At 40.7% G+C, this 24,269-nt stretch overlaps 2 protein-coding genes across 5 annotated transcripts in view; both read left to right on the top strand.

The window, feature by feature from the left end:
- ntm (neurotrimin) overlaps positions 1-24,269 on the top strand; it is a 295,982-nt gene that overhangs the window by 196,795 nt on the left and 74,918 nt on the right. The window lies entirely within an intron of this gene.
- LOC108249953 lies at positions 9,870-12,913 on the top strand. Its single transcript, XM_037979034.1, has 3 exons — positions 9,870-11,458; positions 11,691-11,767; positions 11,859-12,913. Exons 1-3 carry the CDS (start codon positions 11,249-11,251, stop codon positions 12,487-12,489), a joined length of 918 nt encoding a protein of 305 aa, XP_037834962.1. The 5' UTR covers positions 9,870-11,248; the 3' UTR covers positions 12,490-12,913.

Here is a 24,269-nt window from a genome sequence, read left to right as displayed (position 1 = left end):
TTGCAAAGTCCAAACGGGCAATTTTGTGGCGTTGAAGAAGACGTGGCCTTTGAAGACGTTGTTTCTGAAGCCCTTCTCTCGCAGTTGCCGTCTGATGGTTATTGGGCTGCAGTCAGCACCAGTAATGACCTTAATTTGGGTAGAGGATCGTCCCGTGTCTTGACGGACAGCCAATCGGATCCTGCAGCTCAGAGCTGGTGAAATGTTTTTGGGTCTACCACTTGACTTTTTTGTTCCATAACCCTCAGGATCATTTAAGAAATGCAAAATGACTGTCTTACTGCGTCCAACCTCAGCAGCGATGGCACGTTGTGAGAGGCCTTGCTTATGCAGCTCAACAATCCTACCACGTTCAAAGTCAGTGAGTTTTTTTGCTTTTGCCATCAGGAGGTGTAAAGACTGGACAGAGAATGACATGGAATCCAGATTTTTGCACAGCTTTTGGCTTTTAAAGACTATGGTCTTAAATTTTTTATCAGCTGAAAAAATCATGTTTGAGTGTAAATGCAATTTTCAATTAATTCCCCGCTCAAAAGTTCTTGTCTCTTGCACTGATTTTTTCCTTTAACATCGTGAAGCTCTACTTAGAACCTTCTTAAGATCTAATAGTGCAAAATGCAAATTCTTGCAATTCTTTGACTGGTCTTAAGATTTTGATCAGGAGTGTATGATAAATCTAGTGGTGAATGTGGACCTGTCCTGTCCCATAACTGAAAAAAAAAAAACTGAGAAAAAAAACATTTTAGGTTCCATTTAAAAATAGTTTAGGGTGGGGACACAGCAAGCTAAATAAGTAAGGTGTACTTTACTAGAACTGTTTTTGTGGCAAATTATTATTATATATATTTTTTGAAGGTTGCTGCCCCACCTGTTGTTATGAACCGGCTGCTCCCTAAATAGTAATTTAAGTATCTTTACACTGCCTTCAGTTTCACATTACACTGTCATTTATATAGGCAGAGAGCATAATTTGTACACACACAGTTATGTCATATACACTGCTCAAAAAATAAAGGGAACACTCAAATAACACATCCTAGATCTGAATGAATGAAATATTCTCATTGAATACTTTGTTCTGTACAAAGTTGAATGTGCTGACAACAAAATCACACAAAAATCCTCAATGGAAATCAAATGTGTTAACCAATGGAGGCCTGGATTTGGAGTCACGCACAAAATTAAAGTGGAAAAACACACTACAGGCTGATCTAACTTTGATGTAATGTCCTTTAAACACGTCAAAATGAGGCTCAGTATTGTGTGTGGCCTCCACGTGCCTGTATGAACTCCCTACAACACCTGAGCATGCTCCTGATGAGGTGGCAGATGGTCTTCTGAGAGATCTCCTCCCAGACCTGGACTAAAGCATCCACCAACTCCTGGACAGTCTGTGGTGCAACATGACGTTGGTGGATGGAGCGAGACATGATGTCGCAGATGTGCCCCATCGGATTCAGGTCTGGGGAACGAGCGGGCCAGTCCATAGCTTCAATGCCTTCATCTTGCAGGAACTGCTGACACACTCCAGCATCATGAGGTCTAGCATTGTCCTGCATGAGGAGGAACCCAGGGCCAACCGCACCAGCATATGGTCTCACAAGCGGTCTGAGGATCTCATCTCTGTACCTAATGGCAGTCATGCTACCTCTGGCGAGCACATGGAGGGCTGTGCGGCCCTCCAAAGAAATGCCACCCCACACCATTACTGACCCACTGCCAAACTGGTCATGCTGAAGGATGTTGCAGGCAGCAGATCGCTCTCCATGGCGTCTCCAGACTCTGACACGTCTGTCACATGTGCTTAGTGTGAACCTGCTTTCATCTGTGAAGAGCACAGGGCGCCAGTGGTGAATTTGCCAATCCTGGTGTTTTCTGGCAAATGCCAAGCGTCCTGCACGGTGTTGGGCTGTGAGCACAACCCCCATCTGTGGACGTCGGGCCCTCATACCATCCTCATGGAGTCGGTTTCTAACCGTTTGTGCAGACACATGCACATTTGTAGCCTGCTGGAGGTCATTTTGCAGGGCTCTGACAGTGCTCCTCCTGTTCCTCCTTGCACAAAGGCGGAGGTAGCGGTCCTGCTGCTGGGTTGTTGCCCTCCTACTCCCTCCTCCACATCTCCTGGTGTACTGGCCTGTCTCCTTGTAGCGCCTCCAGCCTCTGGACACTATGCTGACAGACACAGCAAACCTTCTTGCCACAGCTCGCATTGATGTGCCATCCTGGATGAGCTGCACTACCTGAGCCACTTGTGTGGGTTGTAGAGTCCGTCTCATGCTACCATGAGTGTGAAAGCATCACCAACATTCAAAAGTGACCAAAACATCAGCCAGAAAGCATAGGTACTGAGAAGTGGTCTGTGGTCCCCACCTGCAGAACCACTCCTTTATTGAGTGTGTCTTGCTAATTGCCAAAAATTTCCACCTGTTGTCTATTCTATTTGCACAACAACATGTGAAATTGATTGCCAATCAGTGTTGCTTCCTAAGTGGACAGTTTGATTTCACAGAAGTTTGATTTTCTTGGAGTTGTATTGTGTTGTTTAAGTGTTCCCTTCATTTTTTGAGCAGTGTATATAAATATTTGCCTTGACTCACATATGAGTTTAAGTGACATCCCATTCCTAATCCATAGGGTTCAATGTGATGTTGGCCCACCCTTTGCAACTAGAACAGCAACTCTTGTGGGAAGGCTGTCCCTAAGGTTTAGGAGTGTGTTCATGGGGATTTTTGACCATTCTTCCAGAAGCGCATTTGTGAGGTCACATACTGATGTTGGAGAAGAAGGCCTGGCTCTCAGTCTCTGCTCTAATTTATCCCAAAGATGTTCTATCAGGTTGAGGTCAGGCAAACAACCCCACACCATAATCCTCCCTCCACCAAACTTTATACTTGGCATAATGCAGTCAGACAAGTACCGTTCTCCTGTACTTCTTCTCCAAATCCAGACTCATCCATCAGATTGCCAGATGGAGAAGTGTGATTCGTCACTCCAGAGAACACCACTGCATCCCATGCTTTGCATTGCACTTGGTGATGTATGGCTTTGATGCAGCTGCTCGACCATGGAAACCTATTCCATGACGCTCTCTACTCTCTGTTCTTGAGCTAATCTGAAGGCCACATGAAGTTTGGAGGTCTGTAGTGATTGACTCTGCAGAAAGTTGGCAACCTCTTCGCACTATGCACTTCAGCATCCGCTGACCCAACTCCGTCAGTTTACGTGGCCTACCACTTCATGGCTGAGTTGCTGTCGTTCCCAGACACTTCCATTTTCTTATAATACAGCTGACAGTTGACTGTGGAATATTTAGGAGCGAGGAAATTTCGCGACTTGATTTGTTGCACAGGTGGCATCCTATCACAGTTCCACGCTGGAATTCACTGAGCTCCTGAGAGCACCCATTCTTTCACAAATGCTTGTAAAAACAGTCTGCATGCCTAGCTGCTTCATTTTATACACCTGTGGCCATAGAAGTGATTGGAACACCTGATTCTGATAATTTGGATGGATGAGAAAATACTTTTGGCAATTTAGTATACACACAGACACATGCACCTAATACACTAACCAATAATGCCTTCAACAGCCACACCTTTTCATTTGCTAAAATTTCTACCAGTAAAATTTGTAAGACTTGAGATAAGCTTTCCCCATACTCCATACGCCTGGCAACTGGTGTCATAGCAGAACCAGTGTCACACATTTTTAATATTTCCATACAAACTAATGTCATCTAAGATGAGTGGAAGACAGCTTTTGTTATTTCCCTTTTTAAAAAGGTGGTGATCCAACTGTTCTAATTAATTATCGGCCCATTTTGGCTCTTTGCATTTTAGCTAAGGTCCTGAAAAGATTAGTTAATGACTAACTCAAAGACTACTTGATTTTATCAAACACTTTATCTTGTCTTGCTTCATGCACTGTCTGGTTCTCTTCTCTTCTTGCCTCTCGTGTTTGGTTGTGTTCAGTGAAGCTTTTATTATGCTTAGTCTTGCTGTGACATCAGCCATTGTTTTGTTTTTATTTTTAAAAAATTGTTTCTTTTCTAGAAACGATGAGTCTGCGCTGTGGGTTCGCTTCTCTCTCCTGCCAACCTGACACTGGATGCCAAAGCAGACGTCATTGACACAGACTGACTCCAATGAAAATCTCATTTATTTACAAAAACAAAAAGCTGACGTGGCAGCAACTAAAACTAAATAACAAAATTTAACAAAATCTAGAGTTGCAGGGAACATGAGAAGCAAGCAAGCAGCATTGGCGGCCCTTGCAGCTCAGCACCACTCTGGCCTTGTGGCAACCTCAGGAGCTTCGATACTTCCACACCATCACCGTCGTCAACACTTTTGCACCATTCCCACACCCGTCCACTGGGCGGTGCATTTGGAAAATCTTCCAAATAGCCGTCAGTCCAGTTTAGTACAAGTCCAGTGGCATGTCTTAAAATTTTGGCAGAAATCTGACCTTCTAGACAGGAGTCATTGTCACTTCCTGTTTTGTGGTGAAGGATTGGCGAGGACTTCCTGTAGGCTTTTGAACATGTCATGTGTGGTTATCAGGAGTTAATGGATAAGGCTTCAATCTTATATCATACACAGGGAGAAGCTGGAGGAGTCACCTATTAATCCTCAGTGTCTTTTCTGAGTGGGCGGAGCTTAAGTGATGGCATGAAACAACAACACCATGTGTCTACCAGTGCTCACTGATGATGTACAAAAAATCTGGTGCAGAGTGGATGAGATATCAGTGAGATATGACTGTTGGAATAATTTAGTGGGCGCACACCAGTTTAAATGTGTATGAATCATAGATGAAAGGAAGACAACCAGCAGGAAAGCAGGTTACTTCCTGTTCAAATGGCCAGGGCTAAGGTAACATTTCCAATTGACCATGTGAATGTGATCAGTGTTGGGCTGTTATGACAGACATAAAGTCTCATGTAGCTGGGAGCTTGTGTGTTCAAGTTTTTCCACCTCAATATTTTATGGCGAATGGTCAGATTTTGAGGCTTGGCCACGCCCACATGCTTTGATGTAGCAAAAAGCTTTTGATAACTTTTGATATGCAATGTCTCAAGACTGTGCTTAGTGATTCTAAAGTCTGCATATCAGAATCTGTAGAAGGAGTTCACTCAGATACAACATGTAAAAAACAAAAAAACAAAAAACACAAAAATGGCGGATTTGATTTAAAATGGCCGACTTCCTGTGGGGTTTGGACTATGGCTACAGGAGGCCACACCTACCAAATATTGGACTGCATTCGTATAGAAGGTGGACTAGGATCGACTGTATTGAGTTTGGTGTAGCTCGGCTGAAATATGTGGAATTTAGGGACAAACGTATGGCAATGGCGTGAAATCTGAGTTCGCCCCGCAGCCACGGCCACGCCCTCCAGCGAAACCTCTCGTTGCTTTAATGCAAGTCAGACCAAGTTGTTATCTGTCTTCTGACACAAGATCATCTTGATTAGGTCAAGGGGGTCATAAATGGAAAGTAAAACATTGTACTTCCTGTTCTCAGGGGGTATGGCTTAGGTGACGTCATGATATACCGGCCCTGATGCCGGCAATTTGGCAATAAAATAATTTTTCAAACGATTGCAGTCAGCGATTGTAAAAGCACTTGGAGAAGAAAAAGATGGTGAAACAATGTTCTTAATTGAATCAAACAAAATTTTTGGATTACGACCTTTAGATTTAATAAGATTTGCAAAGAAACTGGATCTGTCATTCTTAAGCATCTCATTTAAGGAGCTGATCAGTTCCTTAAAATAGAGCGTGTGTACTTCCAGCTTAGTGCTTTTCCACCGACGTTCCGCCTTACGGCAAACTCTCCTCATGCTAAGAATTTCCTTATTAATCCAAGGACATCTTGAGCGCTGAACAGTACTCAGTTTTACAGGTAAAATAGTGTCCTAAAATTTCCATACAGTGAATAAGCAAATGAATCCACACTCATGATATTAAAATCTAAAGAGGCAGAATCAAAAAGAGCTTCAGGAGTGTGATCATTTAAGATACGCCTTTGGATCAGAAAATTAGGAGGAGCTGGATCAGGACTTAAAGACACATTGAAGACACCTTGGCACACTTTCCTGGGTGTGGCAAGCACAGAAAAATTTCCTGGGCAGAGTTTCTGCAGATGAATAAAATCCAAGCTTTGCTGCCACGTTTCAGTTAAAAACATAAAGTCAAGAGACTCCTTCAAAATCAGTTCATTCAAGGCAAATGAATGTGTTGAAGAGGGAATTTCTGTTAAACATCTGTGGAAGGAGCTGAAACCAGCAGTTTGGAGAGGGCAGCATACATACCAGAGACACCTGGAGCAGTTTGCTTATGAGGAGTGGGCCGAAATACCTGTTGGCAGATGCAGAAGTCTCAGAGAGAGGTACAGAAATCACTTGATTGTAGTAATTGCCTCAAAAGGTTGTGCAACAAAATGCTAAAGTAAAGGTACCATCTCTTTTGGAAAGGCCATTTTCATTAGTTATTTTTTTTTCTGTCAATAATTCAGTGGAACCCAAATGAAAATGCAATGACTAATTTCTATTAGCTGGCTTTCCTTTTTTTCTTATTACAACAGTCAGTCAATTTCAAGGTATTTCAGTTAATTTTGAGGGGTTTTCTTTCTTTAACAAAAGGGTACAAATAAATTTGTCAATGTCTGTATGTTAAAAGTGAATATAACATTTTTTTACATGTCCCTATTTCCACCAAAAGATTAAATCATGGAAAACAAAATTCACTTTCAGTGATTAAAACATATATAAATCAAAAATAGGTACGTTGACAAAAGGTATTTCAAATGATACAAAGCCGGACTGTAAAGCATGTTGCACAAAGAAGCTTAGAACAATAAACCTCTGTTTTCTGACTACTGACTCCTGGTGTTACCATTTAACCTATGCAGCAAATGGTTCCTCATAAATCACTTTGACAAGCAGATACTTGGCAACTGGCAGCACCATTTAAATTTTGAACACGACTATGTAGTTGGTTTGGGGCTGCGGTAGCTCGGTGGTAAGTGCTGCTGCCTTGTATTCCTAAGGCTGCAGGTTCTAGCTCAGGTTGTGTGACTTGCATGGTCTCCCCTGTGTCCCTGTTCCGGCGAGCGGGTCTGGGGCCGCGGTGGCTGGGACCCGAGGGGCCGGAAGGTGTGGGCAGGGGTGTTGGTGCTCATCCCCTTCCTCCCAACACATGCAACACAACTCATCAGTAGGGTCTTGATGTGTGGGGCGGAGAGCCTTGCAGGCATGGGGGGAGCACCAGGTAGTGCCCTCCCCTTGCCATGCTTGGCCCCGCCCTGCACCTCTATTTTAATGCATTACACACTTAGGGTTTCAGGGTTGGGGAGGGTCTTGCTGTCTGCAAGCAGTGGGGCCCCACTGACCGCATTTTAATGCACCTTTAGACTTACACAACTGCACCCATAACAACATTTCACACTACCACAGACACACCACAGACACACGGGGGAGGGCATGGGCTGGGCTTGGGGGGTGTGGTTTCTCCTTCTTGCTCCCGTCCAGGTGCCTGCACTGGTTCAGAAGGGGCTGGGGTTTTGGGAGTGGCTGGGGATCTCTGACAACGTCATTGGGGGGCTGCCTGCAGGTTGCTGCCCCCTTGGTGTGGGGTTGTTCGTGTGGGTGCCCGGGCCATGTCCCGGAGTGGTGGGCTCCCACCGGGTGGTCTATGGCTCCTACGGTTTGGCTGGGGTCCCGGGGGCTGCGCTGGGCTCCGATTGGCATTCCCTCACTCTAGACCTCTCAGGGGGTTGGCCCATCAAAGGGGGTTGGCTATATGCCCTTTCACCTGGGTCCTTCTGGGTTCCGGCTGCTGCGGTGGACTGGTGCCTGCCCGGTGTGTTGGGGGCTCTGCAGGGGCCTCTCCTGCTTGGTGATGGGAGGTCTCTGCTGGGGGCTGGTGAGGGCGCCAGGCCGTTGGGGGGTCTTAGCCTGCGTGGCGGGAGGTGGCAGCATGGCTGGGTGGGGGGGCAGGTGCCCTGAGTCTTTCCCCGTACCTCTTTGTCCTGGGGGCTGCTGGCCCTGGGCTTCGCTGGCAACTTATCTCCGTGCGAACGCACAGCTGCCTTGGAGTGGTGCCTGTTGTCTGTTTGCCTGGGACTGCTGCTGCCTTCATGGGCTGGATCCACCTGTCCTTTCTGCTCTTGGGTGCTGTAGATGGCGGGCCTTTTACTGTTCACGGCACTTTTTTAAACTGTGCATCTCCAGGTGGCTAACTACCAGACATGCACCCAGATAACATGAACACACCTTTTGTATGTATCTATGTATGTAAATGTGTGTATGTATATGTAAATGTGTAAATACAGTCATATGAAAAAGTTTGGGCACCCCTATTAATCTTAATTATTTTTATCTCTAAATATTTGGGTACTTGCAATAGCCATTTCAGTTTGATACAACCAATAACTTATGGACAGTAATATTTCAGTATTGAAATGAGGTTTATTGGACTAAAAGAAAATGTGCAGTATGCATTAACACAAAATTTGACAGGTGCAAAAATGTGGGCACCTCAACAGAAAAGTGACTTAATATTTAGTAGATCCTCCTTTTGCCAAAATAACAGCCTCTAGTCACTTCCTGTAGCTTTTAACGAGTTCCTGGATCCTGGATGAAGGTATTTTTGACCATTCTTCTTTGCAAAACAATTCCAGTTCAGTTAAGTGTGATGGTCGCTAAGCATGGACGGCCCGTTTCAAATCATCCCACAGATGTTCAATGATATTCAGGTCTGGGGACTGGGATGGCCATTCCAGAACACTGTAATTGTTCCTCTGCATGAATGCCTGAGTAGATTTGGAGCAGTGTTTTGGATCATTGGCTTGCTGAAATATCCATTCTCGGCGTAACTTCAACTTCGTAACTGATTCTTGAACATTATTCTTAAGAATCTGCTGATATTGAGTGGAATCCATGCGACCCTCAACTTTAACAAGACTCCCAGTGCCGGCATTGGCCACGCAGGCCCAAAGCATGATGGAACCTCCACCAAATTTTACAGTGGGTAGCAAGTGTTTTTCTTGGAATGCTGTGTTTTTTTAAACAAATATTTCTTGTAAAACATGTTTTAACTGCATTTTGTCATTGGTCATTTTTTATTATGATAAGATTACAATTTTCATCAAAATTGTTGCTAATAAAACAAATCAAGTGCAGATTTTTGTGAAGCAATAAAATGACAGCGGTGTCTGACAAAAGCTCATGTTGTCACATATCCTAAATCAGACATGACATCAGAGACATTGCTGCTGAAAATAAACAAGGTGAATTGCACACAATCAGGGTGTGGTACAGCGTGTCTGGATTTAGATTTGAATTGTACTGTCATTTACAGGTCTTGAGAGGAAATGTTAAACTAGCAAAAATTTCACCCATCCATCCATCCATCCATCCATCCATCCATCCATCCATCCATCCATCCATCTTCTTCCGCTTATCCGGGGTCTGGTCACGGGGGCAGCAGCCTAAGCAGGGAGACCCAGACTTCCCTCTCCCCAGCCACTTGGGCCAGCTCCTCCAGGGGAATCCCAAGGCGTTCCCAGGCCAGCCGAGAAACATAGTCCCTCCAGCGTGTCCTGGGTCTTCCTCTGGGCCTCCTCCCGGTGGGACGTGCCCGGAACACCTCACCAGGGAGGCGTCCAGGAGGCATCCTCACCAGATGCCCGAGCCACCTCTGGCTCCTCTCGATGTGGAGGAGCAGCGGCTCTACTCTGAGTCCCTCCCGGATGACCGAGCTTCTCACCCTATCTCTAAGGGAGAGCCCAGACACCCTGCGGAGGAAACTCATTTCAGCCGCTTGTATTCGCGATCTCGTTCTTTCGATCACTACCCAAAGCTCGTGACCATAGATGAGGGTAGGAACGTAGATCGACCGGTAAATCAAGAGCTAGCTAAAATAAAGCAGAAAATATCCATAAAAAGCTGATGGGACTCCAATTTGCTCTTTGCACGTCAACTTCCTCGTTCAGGGATATGCGGCACTTCCAGTGTACTGAAAATGGCATTTTACACAAGGTGTTTGCATGGCTTGCTCAAGCTGACGATTAATGATATCCACCGCATTTGTAAATCATCATCCAAACCACCAACGAGTAAATTAGAGAAAGGCTTTAAGATGTATGCATCATCTTACATCCACAGATACGAAGGTGAGTCTTACTTTGCTTAAACTTTGTGGCTAACTTTAGCTTTAGCCTGTGCTAGTAGACATTATTCCCGGACGTTGTTTATATAAAAATGTGCTAATTAAATTTCTGAACATTCTTAGTCATTCAAGCGGACAATGTTTAACCTAACATCTTATGTTTATGTCTAAGTGCATATTGCTTTAATGTGTGTTTGCTGTTGTTAGTGTCAAACAGAGACCAGGTAACAGGAGAGGTTGCGGTTCGGGCTTTTTGCTTCAGATCCATGAAGAAAAATGACAAACCTCAAAGTTTAAAGTAGAGCAGCACTGGTAATGTGTCACAGTTTGAGTTCAGCTGACTGTTCAGGTTCAAATTTATTGCATGTAGAAAAATATGGCCATGTTCCATAAGGCCTCTGTTCTGTTAATTTGGAAGGATTTTGTGTCAAGCTCAAATGGGATTGTGTTTACAGCCCTCTCCTCTTTTTTTCATTTATCATCTTTCTAACATAACATTCAAATAAGACCAGTTCCACATGCCTTGTTTTGATGTTGATTGTGAAGCAGTTTGTAATCTTTACAGCTTGAAAGCTACTACATAAAGTTTCACTTACTGAACGACTTCCGATGGTAAACCTTTGTAAAAATCAGTTCCTCACCTAATGTACAGCCATATTCAACAAATGAGTATTATTCAAAAGTTCATTTACTCCAGTAGCTTAATCCACTAATTAAAATACATTATATACATTAATTTATTTTTGCAATAAAGCCTTTATTTCTGTTATGATTTTGTGTTTACAGCTGATGAAAGATAAAAATAATATATCAGATTAACATGGCAAACTGATCAATCTGACAAACAAGCCTAATCAGAAAGCCTTTCATCTAATTTCCCTTTTGGGATCAATAAAGTATATTTGAATTTGAATTGAATTGAATATTCTAATTTATTGATTATGACTGTAAATGATTTCCTGCGCTGTAAACACGAGTTCCATTTGAACACAGAATTTTTATCTGTTTTAAGGAGGGCACTCCATTTCGTGCCAATAGTTTGAAAGCCTTAACAAAATGTAATGACTTAAAATGATCTCTCAACAGGTAGTCCTCAGAGATGCAGTGCCTGTTATCATGGTGACATGCAGTTGTTCCTGTGTGGCTGGTACTGCTATGTGTAACCATACAGTGGCTCTGCTGTTCCAGACGGCCCACTTCTCCCAACTCAGTGTGCCACTCATTCCTCCTGTTCACAGCTGTACTGAATCAGAACAGCAATGGCACAAACCTCGAACGGCTGTAGGTTGTAAAGCTCTGCACATGTATGACATGTTTTGTTCATGATAATTCAGTGAGATGTCTTTGCTGCAGTAAAGCTTAACAACTAATTTTGGGCTACGTTCATTGTATTTTTGCAGTTGTTATATATATATTTTCTCTCCATTACAATTTAAGTTGTACTTGCCATTCACCCTTGATCACATGATGAAGACTGTTATAAGCACAAAGACTCTGGTTCTGTATTCCACAGGGTGTGAAACCAGGTCCAGTTGGCAAGATGGTTGTAGTAAAGCCTGTACATGGCCCACTGTGTCAAGGAGGATTATGGTAAATAATGCTGATAAAACATTTTTATGTCTTGCTGCCTTATATTTTTTAGCGCTGAGTTAATTACATCTGTGTGATATTTCATTCAAAGGAGTACCCTCTTCAGGGGAATGACTGGCCCTCTTCCTGACCTGTCTGTGCTTCGAGTGGCAGAGGCATACAGTGATTTGGATCCACTGGAAAAGCCACTGGTGACAACCATGGGGATGAGTGTGGAGAAGCCTCTTGTGGATTCTGAATTTGGACTGGTGCAAAAAGGAAATGTGCTGTCCTATCAGCAGCCCAAACTCTTAACCCGATGCATAGAGTTACATCAGCATGCTCCACCTCCTCCTTCTCTTCCACTTTTTACTCATCATCTGTCACCAGCAGAGTGTATCTGGGTATGCACTGATTTTCATTTGCAGAGTTTGCAGAGTTTGCAGTTATCCTTAGATATGGCTCACAAATTTGAGACATCAACACGAGCCCAGAGCTATGTTCATGAGTGGCACATGCTGCGACAATCAAGAATAACCTCTTCAAGATTTAGGGAGGTGTGTCATGTGAGAGGTCACCGTACTGCTGAATCTCTTGCAGAGCGAATAATCAGGGGTACCAAAGAAACTGCCGAAATGCGGAGAGGTTCTGACATGGAGTTTCAGGCAGCAAAAGAATACACCCACCATTATATAGTGAATTATTCACCTTGTGGACTAGTAATTCACCCTGAGGCCCCGTAGTTAGGTGCCTCCCCCGATGGCCTTGTTTTTGACCCCAGGGAGACCCCATCATTTGGCTTGGTTGAAATTAAATGTCCAAATGTGAAAAGTTATGTTGACTGCAAGTACTTGCAGATCACAGATGAGATTTTCAAATTAAAAAAACATCCTTATTACTGGCAGGTACAAGGCCAACTTCTTATTACTGGTCTTATGTGGTGTGACTTCTTTGTTTGGGCAGAGGATTTCTTTGTGCAACAACTGGATCAAGATATGGAAGTTCAAAAAATAATCAGACAAAAATCTGACCACTTCTATTTTAACATTTACATGCAGAAGTACCTCTCAATGAGACGGGCAGCACATATGTGAGATTCTGCTTTTGTAATAGTCTCAAAACCTTTTGCACTTTCAGCATTGTCCTGTAATATAGTTTGGATCTAGCTTTGTTACAAAGTTTATATAAAAACAAATGTATTAAGAAATGTTTATTTGCCTTCAGATTTATTCATGAAATTTGATAACATGCAGTCAGTACATAATAAAAATACATTTAACTACTTCTGTGATAACTCATTTCATCGGTAGACATTATTGTCATGTTGGGTGGAGATGACGGAGACGAACCCAGTGCGCAGACTCATTTTAAAAGGAAACTAATTTATTAACTAAAGAACAAACAAAACAAAAGGCTGACGTGGCAGCAAACAAATAAAAACAAACTAAAACAAGAAACAGAAATACGAACAGACACAGGACTGGGAACGGGCAGGACAGAAACAGACAGAACGCAAACATCTACAAACAAACAAACAATGGACCAGCGAGGTATGGAAAGAGTGACCAGGTTTTTAACACTGAGGATAACGAGGTGAGTGGGAACAGGTGGAATGATTACAGAGTCAGGACAGGTGTATATGGGCGTGGCTGACAGGCAAGTGAGTGACTGGGGAAGAGTGAAATGAAACCATGAACATGAGACAAAAACAAAAGGCAAATACAACCAAATAACAGAATAGAAACAAAACAAAAACACAAACCAAAGAACTAAAATAAAAATAAAACAGAAACAAAACCCAGAAAAAAGCCAAATCACCACAATTATGTCCATCTGAAAAACATACTGAACAAGGGAAAAGGGCTTTGCAGTAAAAGTCAACTTTTGTAATATGTTTATAGATGATCTCTGAGCTCATCTCTTTTCTAGGTTCAAGTGAACTACACATTCTTTCATTCTTAGCCCATGCCCTGACAAGATGTTTATTTTGATAATTGACTAGCAGGCAAGCCACTATAAAAAGTTTATTAATAGTTCCAACAATAGATAAAGGGATAACCAAATTGAATAGTTTGTTTTCTTTAACCCTTCGAATTACACGCTCAACGTGCACTCGCAGACGTGCAATTTTCTGTGTCTGGAGGACATTTTGAGCTGGCATCTGACGTTTTTTTGGTGAGAAGAGGTGGACAGTACACCTTGCACTTCACACAGTCAGAGATGAGGAATCCTTTGTCTACCATTATGGCCATGTCTTCAGTAAGGTTAGCTAACCCTGACCTCATAAAAAGCTGTCCGACATTAGCGTTCCTGTTTCGGGTCAGCCGTGAGCTAGACGCCGCTAACTCCACGCAGCGCGAATATCCAATATCCAACTTAAAACTAACTTCACTGCGGTCGCAAACCAGTTTCCTCCCCAGCTGCAGCTGTTTTGCACGTCCTGCAGTGTAATCATGGAACATAAACGCATCGACAAACACTTTGTGTCTGCAAAACATGTGAGGAGAGCTGCAGACAAGGGACAATCCAGAAAGGCTCATGAATGTCAGTTTAGAAGCTATCAAAGTTCTCAAATAAAGCACCTTTTGAGAATGTCAATGTTTGCTGGTAATTATCTTACAAAACTAGGAAGTATTTTTGTTTTATATATTAAAAGTTATGTTTTTTATTGATTTTAGTAAAAAAAAATTGCAACTTTTCATCGTAACTTTTAGGAAAATGCCCCACGAAATCAGGCATTTTGCCTGATGCCTACGAAATCCTGGAGGGATTGATTAGGAGCCTTCAGCAAGAACTCATATGTGAAGATGACTCTAAAGGCCAATTCAAAGTCAACTGCACAAGTCAGCATCAAGTGTGGCGTATACCTTTGCGAGACATCGATTTACTGATTCACTACACCAGGATATAAAGCAAGGACATTCGAATGTCATTCAGGCTGGTTAATTGTGACTGAATGTTATCCAAAAAAGGCAAGGTGGCCAAACTGAAGATGTTGAACTAATATAAAGGCAATATTTCAAATGTTTAGGACAGACCTCCCAATACAGGACACCTTGGAATCCCACAGGCGTATGGCTACCATGATAAGACTACAAGAAAGTCAGCTGCAACCAAGTATCTACAAAGAGTAAGCCAGGTCCCGAAGAGCCACCTGAATGGTATGAACAAAGTCCAAGCCATGAACACATTTGCACTGCCAGTCATCAGATACCCTGCTGGTATAACAGCCTGGCAAAAAGAGGAGACTGTCCCACTGACATCAAGACAAGGATGCTCTTCACAATTCACAGAGGGTTTCACCCAAAGCCCAGCACCCTGAGAGTGTACACTAAGAGCAAGGAGGCAGGTAGAAGACAAGTAAGCATCAGAGCCACTATACAAGATGAAACAACTAAGTTCCTGGAGTACATCAAATATAAAGTTTCCTATGACAAAATGCTAAGTTAATGTCTCAGGCAGCATAAATCCAATTGTGGAAAAGGAGGAACAAGCAGACCCAACTTCAAAGGCCTCTGTCCAGAAGAGCAATGTCCTAGGAACAACTAAGATACTGAGCAGAAACCTCATGCTTCCAGGCCTCTGGTAGAGAATCTGAGCTTGAAGTCAAAATACTACATTCCATGTAAAAAAATTGGGGCAAGTATAACATGCAACTACTACCTACAACTAAGAAAAAAACAACAACTATATTTTATTATATGAACTGAATAAGAAATGTAAAGATAAACTTGATAAATCAATGCCTCTGCTGTGAAGTTTGCCAGTTTTGCAGAGCTCCAAAGAAGACTGTTTGTTGTTTGTCTTTTAACAAATTTTTTCTAGATTCTATTGTTGTGTATGTTTTGCACATTTTGTCCTGATCTTACAATGTACTGCTACACAAGTCATAGCACAAAAGTTCACAATTTGAAATAAATTTGCATGTATTTTTCTTTGTTTTTTTAAGCTGCTAGGTGTGAAAACTGACAAAACTTGTAAACAGAATAAGTGTGCTTCAATGCTTATGCTTAATTATTACTTTTATGGTGTTACAAATAATTATTTTCACAAGTGTTCACAACTGTTTTCCAATTCAGTTAGGAAGCACACCCATAGAATGATGCTTTCTGAATTTAAGCTTAAGGAAAAAATTATTTCCCTTTATCCCTAAGTAACAAAAGTCACATTATTTAAAAATGATAAGGTAGATTTAGTGCTTAAGAGATTAATTAGATAATCAAAATAAATATTTTTTTTTTATTAATTATTACAAGAAAACGTCATAAGTTATTCTGGGCTCACTTCAATCATTGCAAAATCATAAGTGTGGAATGGGTTATTTCTTAATGAGAAACAGGTAAACATTGAATCACAGTGCTTGTATGAAGCTGCTCTCTGCTGCAGGTATTTCACTGAGGATTGTCTTCACATGCTAATTCTACCCTTTATTACTCACCCTCAGTTTCATTCATCATTTTAATAGGCTTGAAATTAAAACAGCAGCACATACTAGCCCATTTTACAAAAGAAGTTTTAAGACCATTAAGGTGAGGAGAAATGAATCAGTGGGTTACATCAAACAACAGCTACATCAAAACAGATTGTATGAGGAATGAACTCCATGTTAATGCTATTTACGCTCTTTCTATCATTACTCGTTCAAGATTTCTATTTCACACAACATTGTTCTTCCCTCCAGCTACAGCCTAATCACCAGGAAAATACTATATATAACGATGTATTTAAGGAATTAAATTTATCAGAAAAAGAAAATAATGTTTATATAAACCGCACAGTTAGGTTTTTTAAATTTAATTTATTATTTAATTGTGAAATGAAACCAGCCACTAGGGAAAACAAACCATTATATCTCTTATGCTGGTCCCAAGCCCGGGTAAATGGTGAGGGTTATGTCAGGAAAGGCATCTGGCATAAAACACTTTTGCCAAAACTAACATGCAAGTTCATCCAAGCGACACCATACCGGATCAATCGAGGCCTGGGTTAACAACAACCGCCACTGGTGCTGTTGACAAACAAGAAGGACTGATGGTTGTGGAATTTGTCAAGATAATGGAAATGGCTGTAGTCAACACTTATTTCCAAAACACAGGGTGACCTATAAGAGTGGAGGCAGGAGTATGCAGGTAGACTACATTCTGTGTAGAAGAGGTAACCTGAGGGAGATTACAGACTGTAAGGTTGTGGCAGGGAGAGTGTGGCCAGACATCAGATGGTGGTGTGGAGGATGACTGTTGGGGTGAAGAAAAGGACAAGAGTAAAGGCAGAGAAGACCAAATGGTGGAAGTTAAAGAAGAAAGAATGTTGTGACTTCAGAAAAGAGCTGTTAAAGGCTCTGGGTAGTAAAAAAGACTTTTCAGATGACTGGGCTACTACTGCCACAGTGATTACAGAGGCAGGTAGGAAGGTTCCTCAGTGTTGGCATCTGAACAGAGAAAAGATAATAAGGAGACCTGGTGGTGGAATAGTGAAGTGCAGGAAGATATCCAGAGGAAGAGGTGAGCCAGGAAGAAATGGGACAGTGAGAGGACTGAAGAGAGGAGACAGGAATATAGGGAGATGCAACATAGAACAAGGAGGGAGGTAGCAAAGGCAAAACAGAAGGTTTATGATGAGTTGTACAAGAGGCTGGACACTAAAGAGGTAGAAAAAGACTAGTATCGACTGGGAAGAGAAAGGGATCAGGCTGGAAAGGAGCAGCAGGTTAGACCTGTTAAATATAGAAATGGTAATGTTCTAACACATGAGGAGAGTGTGATGAGAAGATAAAGTACTTTGAGGATCTAATGAATGAAAAGAATGAAAGGGAAGGAAGAGTAGATGTTATAGAAACTGTGGACAAGGAAGTGGAAAAGATTAGTGAGGATGAAGTTCAGAAAGCTTTGGAGAAGATGAAAAAGGGAAAGTCAGTTGAACCAGATGGCATACCAGTGGGTTTGAAAATGTCTAAGAGAGATAGATTGCAGTGAGATTTTTGACTTGATTAGTCAGTGAAAATTTTGAGAGTGAGAAAATGCCCTAGGAATGGAGGAGAAGCATCTTCCTTACTTACTCACTGGTTCATTGTCACTCTAATGTGCTGTCTGGTTAGGCCCGAGCAGCTAAGTGCTGCAAAGGCCTATTGTATTCCTTATGTTTATTATTATTTTTTGTAGCTAAAATAAATTGGCTATTTGGAGGCCTAAACATAATCTAAAAGTCACCAAAGTTTGTGCATACATCAGTCGTGCATGAAATATACATGTTTTTTTGGTTTTGTAAATGTCGCACCACGACCTGCTCAACAGTGCCCCATGGAAACTTTCAAAATTCCCTCCGTATTGACCCTAATTTAAAGTAGAAGCATGTAGTTGTAGAACTCCTTAAGAGCTACAGAAAAGTGTCCTGCATCAATGCTTTGTACCAAGCAGGTAGTCGGCCATCTTGGATCAATTGTCGGATTTTTACCCCATTTTGGAAATTTATAGCCTCCACATTTGATCAAACTCCTAGGGATTTTAATCAATCAGTTTCAAACTTGGCTAGTTTTTTCATATGGCATGGGTGAGCAGAAGTTATCAAAATGGTGAGTTTTCGTGCATGCTGAAGGGGCGTAGCCAGGCCTCAAAGTTTGACCAAACCTTCTGCGATTGATCGATATCTGGTCCACAACAATGGTCAATTGTATGCAGTATAATATTTGGTAGGTGTGGAAGGGACAGCACCCTTGCACTGTCTGGTCCCTTGTCCTCTGTCCACTGATACTTGGTCCTTTTTCACCCCGTGTCAATTCAAGACATCACAGAACTTTTGCGTCAAATAAAACTGTCTTCCAGTCCCTTTGATGTCTTCATCTTTTTTTTAAAGATATTTTCAACTGCTTTGGCTCCAGTTTTGTAAAACTGATTAATTTATCTCTTTGTTCTGGCTCTGTACCCCGCTGTTTCAAAACTGTTGTTGTCTGTCCTCTGTTAAAAAAAAAACTAATTTGGACTTCTCTACCTGAAAACTACAGACCTATCTCCAAACTACCAATTCTATCAAAGATCCTTGAGAAGGTTGTAGCAAAACAATTGAGTAGCTTCTTAGAGGCAAATGACATTTTGGACACTTTTCAGTCTGGTTTTTGCAAATTACACTTCACTGAAACAGCGTTATTAAAAGTTTCAGTGACTTGTTGATGGCAGATGACTCTAGAAACTACTCTGTGCTGGTTTTATTGGACCTAACTTCAGCTTTTGACACTGTGGATCACATTGTTCTTATTAGCAGACTGGAAGATTTGTTTGGTATCTCTGGCTCTGTTTTAAATTGGTTCATTTCTTATTTATCTGAAAGGTCTTTCACTGTTTTTATGAATCAGGCTTACTCTGTTGCACCGCTGTCCTGCGGGGTACCCCGAGGTTCCGTTTTGGGCCCTATCCTCTTCCTATTGTATCTTTATCCCATAAGAGACATCTTAAAAAGTTACAGTAATGTATCTTATCATCTATATGCTGATGATATTCCGTTGTACTGTTCCTTTTGATAATCTGAGCTCTACAAACTGTCTGAATTTGACAGTTGTCTGTCAGAAATCAAAATTTGAACGATAATTACCTGCAGTTAAATGCAAATAAGACTGAGACTCTTGTTATAGCCCCTGAGGATAAAATCCCTGTAATCTGGCAGCATCTTCCTTTTTTAACTCCTTCAGTAAATAATAACCTCAGAAATTTGGGTGTTGTTTTTGGCGCTCATTGTAAAACGTTAATTTGCAACTGTTTTTTTTTTCATTTGAGAAATATTTCTAAGCTGATGATTGTTCATGTTTTTATTTCTTCTCGTTTAGATTACTGTAACAGTCTTTTTACGTGTTTAAGTAAAGCCTCCTTGGCGCGCCTTCAGTCTGTGCAAAACGCTGCAGTAAAGTTACTAACTAAGACCCTTAGAAGAGCTCACATAACTCCTGTTCTGGCCTCTCTGCACTGGCTCCCTGTAAATTTGAGGCTCCATTTCAAAATTTTGGTTTTAACTTTCAGGGCACTTCATGGTCTCCCAAATATATCTCGGCTCTTCTGAAGCCTTTCTGTCCATCCTGGTGATGACAGAGCGTTTCAAGTGGTTGCCCCCAGGCTCTGGAACGCTCTCCCCCTGTCGCTGCGTTGCTTAGACTCCACGGTCTCTTTTAGGAAACATCTTAAGACATTTTTATTCAGACAGGTTTTTAGTTAGGTGTTGGTTTAATGTTTTTAGGTATGGTTTTACTATTTTGTTATGTTGCTCTTTGTTCAGCATGTTGTGACGTTGCTGTCTGTGAAATGTGCTATATAAATAAAGCTTACTCACTTAAATTAGATCAGGGTTTGTATGTTTTTTTGATCTGTGAACATAGAGCTGATGGAACTTGTTGCCTAAAAGCTTCAGTTTTGTCTCATCTATCCAAAGGACATTCTCCCAGAAGCTTTGTAGCTTGTCAATCTGCATTTTGCCAAATTCCAATCTTGTTTTTTATGAATTGATGTCCACTTTGGCTCAAACAGTGACTGATAGTACAATGTAACACTGATTTGGAAGTTGCTCTGAACTGTTTGGTTATCATTTGTTTTATCTGCCTCTTCAATTTGTTATCTATTTTCCTCTTGCAGTCACATTCAGGGTGGTTGGCTACTGTTCTGTGAAACTTAAACTTCTGAATAATATGTGCAGCTATAGTCACAGAAACAACGAGGTACTTGGAGATGGTCTTATTGCCTTCACCTTTACCATGATGCCAGTAATTTTCTTTCTAAGCTCCTGAAACAACAATATACTAAGCTTTCTGGGCTCAGTGATCAGTGTAACTACTTTTCATAATTTAAATAGGCAGACTGACTGGTTACAAGGTTGAAGAAATCTGTGATACACATTACAGAACATACTTTAGTTTAATATGTCCCTATGGTCAAATTATTATTATTTTCTTTTTTCTAGGGGTACCAATGTTTTTGTTGAAGCCAGTTTTATTCAATTGTTTTTCTTTTTGTCTTTTCTTCTGGTAAACCAAAATTCAAAGCAATTGATATTTAGTAATTCTTTTCTTATTATTATTTTTGTCAGTTTTCAACTTAGTGACATTTGTGTTTTGTTTTGTTTTTTTAACAAAAGAGTACAAACAAGTTTGATTGTATATATATAATTTATTCCAGATAAGTAATTAGCTCACTTCAGAAAGTCACCCATTTCTTTTGTGTGCTTGTTTTTTTATTTGATTCCCCTCATAATGATGCATGCTGGCCTAGAATATATGAATAAACCTGTCCTGGTCTTGTCATATTCACACTCAAGGAGTTTCTCCTCTCCCTCAGTTTTTATTCCACTGAATCAGTTTTCATCAACAAGGGCCAGGGGTGGCTGTAGAGGCCTGACAATGGTGTGCCATTGATTAGCATCCACCCAGACTAATTTAAAGTGCATATGGCACTATTGATACAGCTGGTACTGACCCAGATTCAGGATTACTATGGGACATTTGTTGAGGCAGCAGATAAGTGGAACAGTGTGTGAGAGTAAACTGAATGCTGGATAATTACAGCAGAGAGTTCTGGAGTCCCTGATGGTACAATTTGCCAGTAAACCCTTTGTTTGTTTGTTTGTTTGAACTCTTCCTCCATAATGGACTGCTGGCTAATGAAGTCACTCTGTATAATAAAGGAAACATGTAAACCAGCAGCATTTATTGCTTTAAGTATCTTATGTAGTCAACTGTGGTGTCTGGTGATGAGGTTGGCAACATTTTGGCTTAACTGTAATGAGTTCATGAGTTTTGTTTTTGGTTTTTGGTTTGTCTTGTTTTTAGGGATTTTTGTATTTGTCTTCTGGGTTTTGGTTTAGTTCTTGTCTTTGTTTTTCATTACCCACTTGCCCTCAGTCTGCTCCTGCTTTCCTGTCACGCCCTTCTCCACCTGTCTACAATCCTCATCACTCACCTGTGTCCACTTCTACTGATTTCCCCCTGTCTTTAAAACCCGGTCACTTTTTCCACTACCCTGCTGGTTCATTGTTCATTGTCTCTGGTACGTCTGGTTTGTTGTTTGTCTCTGGTTACACCTTGCCCTGTCTTGCCTTGCCGTTTTGGATTTTTTGTTATAGTTTGTTTTGCTGCCACGTCAGCCTTTTGTTTTCTAGTTTTGCTCATTTAAATAAATCAGTTTTTATTTTAAGATGAGTGCGTATTTAGTTCGCCACGCTTTCACCACATCTTGACATTAACAGTGGCTCTAAAACTGATAATTTTCAGTTTAATTTCTAAATGTCTGTTGACATACGTTAAAGTATTAAGCAAGCTGGTTAAAAAAGAACAGATTTTTTTTCCCCCATTATAGTTAGAAAATAATTCAATTTACTACTTTGTTTCAGCATCTTGTTGTTTAAGATCTGGGTTTGACCACCTTAGAGAGAGAGATGTAAGAGTATAATATCCTGAAGGTTATTCTTGAACCTTTCATTTAAACATTCCATTACCATTTGAGAGGCCTATTGTTTTACATTTTATGCTTTCCTCAAATAACTTTTTAAATTTTGTTTTTATTTTTGCATTTTTTTCCTGAAAAGAAAATCAATGAATGAGGTTACTTTGGTTTTTTTTTTATATATATATTGAGTTAATTACATAAAAGAGATGAAAAAAAAAAAGAAACAAGAAAGGAACAGGCTTAAGCTAAAGCTCAATTATGCTCATTCCACTTCAAATAGAAAATGAACAGAAGAAAGACATAATACATAATTTCTCAGATTTTAAAGGTTTTACAATCTTCACACATAAATCACTTTTTATTAAAACCCATAATAAATTTATATTTTAATACTTTTTAAACTCAAATACTGATTAACTGGTTTTTAACTCGTCACTAAAACTCTTCCACAATCAGACTCCCAAAATGAAAACACATCTATATTTCACATTAGTTCTCACTAAAGGTGTAAAGATACACATATTCCAATAAGAACGAGGCAAGATTTTAACACTGTTTATTCTTAAGAAAAAAGCTTTAGCTACTCAACTCCACTGAATGGCCTTTTTGCTGTCTGAATCCTCATTTCAATGGCCAAAATTAAATACTTGATTAAGGTCCACATCTTTCTTTTTTCAATATTTTCTAGAAAAAAGTAAGACCTGCTTCTTTAATCTCACCTGTCATGTTCTTTCCCAACCGCTGCTTCAGACATTTGGTAAAATTTATTGGCTAAAGTGAAATTTTTGCTGTTAACAGAAAGGCAAAAGAGTATCTGCTTGATAACCTACCATTTAAGATTTTCAATTGAAGTTTTGTCTATCTTGAAGTGTACATAGCTGACACAATGGTTAATCTACTAGAATTAATGCTGTCAAAATGAATATATTCCCAGTTCTTATATATCTATTTCAATATATTCCAGTCTTTCTCCTTTCAGCTTTTTTCACTTGGCTTCAAAGCTCTAGGTGGAATGATGAGGAGTGATTTTATTATTTACAGTATATTCAAATATTTTAAACCATTCAAATACTTCTACTGTGTTGAAAATTGTTGTTGAAAAAGGGAGATAAACATGGGATTTAAAGAGGGTACACAGATCTCCAATCTGTGCTAAGCACAGTTCACTATACTAAAGGTATACTTAAAAAAACACTATTTGACACAATATCTCCTCTGTGTGAACAATGCCAACAGGCTACAGCAAATTACTCACATTATGGAGCTTTTCCTCCATGAAGAGATTCTGATCTGAATTTTTTTTCTTACGTCATCTAATGTAACTGGAGAAGATTTTGCTCCCAATGTTTTAACTGGAATAGGTGGATCATTTGAAACAACCTGGAATCCCTTTCTGTCCTGTGTTAAAGGTATAGGACGTCAGATAATTTTGAGTCTGTGGATCAGTGGTTAGCGCGGTAATCCTCCAATGATATAGTTGGAGGTTTGAGTCCACCACATGTCCCTTCAACATGCAAGTGTCCCTGAACAAGACACTGAAGCCCTCACTGCCTCCGATGTGTGCCCCATTGGTGTATGAATGTGATCTGATCACTGATTAGACTCTATAGAATGAGTTATTCAGAATAGCTCTGTGGAGATTCAGTGCTGTATGAATGTGTGTGTGGATGGGTAAATGAGGGCAGATACCGTAAAGCACTTTGAGTGGCCTGGTTGGCTAGAAAGGCGCTATATAAGTAAAGTCCATTCCGTTTACTTATTTATTTCTTTTTTTCTTTCTTTTTTCCCCTTCTACTTGTTTGTTGGGGTAGGTGTCAGGTTGGGGGATGTTTGTTGTTAGTTACTGATATAAAATATTAAAAACTGAATGAACAGAATGTTAAATTAAGGAATAAATCAATTAAAAGAATTGCCATGTTTTCCAGATTTCTTCAGGGGTGGAAATTAGCACCCACCACCGGCCAAATGCAGGTAAATATTTGAAGTGGCGGGTGAATTTGATCAACACACACGCCACTGTGGCGGGTTGGCAATTTGAACAGAAAAGGTGTTATTTGTCCTCTTGACATATAGGGGGCAGTAATGTGCTCGAGTTGCTGCTGTTACGT

The sequence above is a fragment of the Kryptolebias marmoratus genome, linkage group LG13, assembly GCF_001649575.2.
Source record: "Kryptolebias marmoratus isolate JLee-2015 linkage group LG13, ASM164957v2, whole genome shotgun sequence".
In the NCBI taxonomy this organism is placed as follows: Eukaryota; Metazoa; Chordata; class Actinopteri; order Cyprinodontiformes; family Rivulidae; genus Kryptolebias; species Kryptolebias marmoratus.
Note: the sequence above shows the minus strand (reverse complement) of the source record. Positions and strands in the feature narration are given on the sequence as shown.

Coding starts and splice junctions, on each gene's coding strand:
- LOC108249953 (XM_037979034.1), top strand. CDS start 11,249: ATGATCTCTCAACAGGTAGTCCTCAGAGATGCAGTGCCTGTTATCATG. Junction 11,459..11,690: donor GGCACAAACCTCGAACGGCT/GTAGGTTGTAAA, acceptor TGTATTCCACAG/GGTGTGAAACCAGGTCCAGT. Junction 11,768..11,858: donor CTGTGTCAAGGAGGATTATG/GTAAATAATGCT, acceptor TTTCATTCAAAG/GAGTACCCTCTTCAGGGGAA.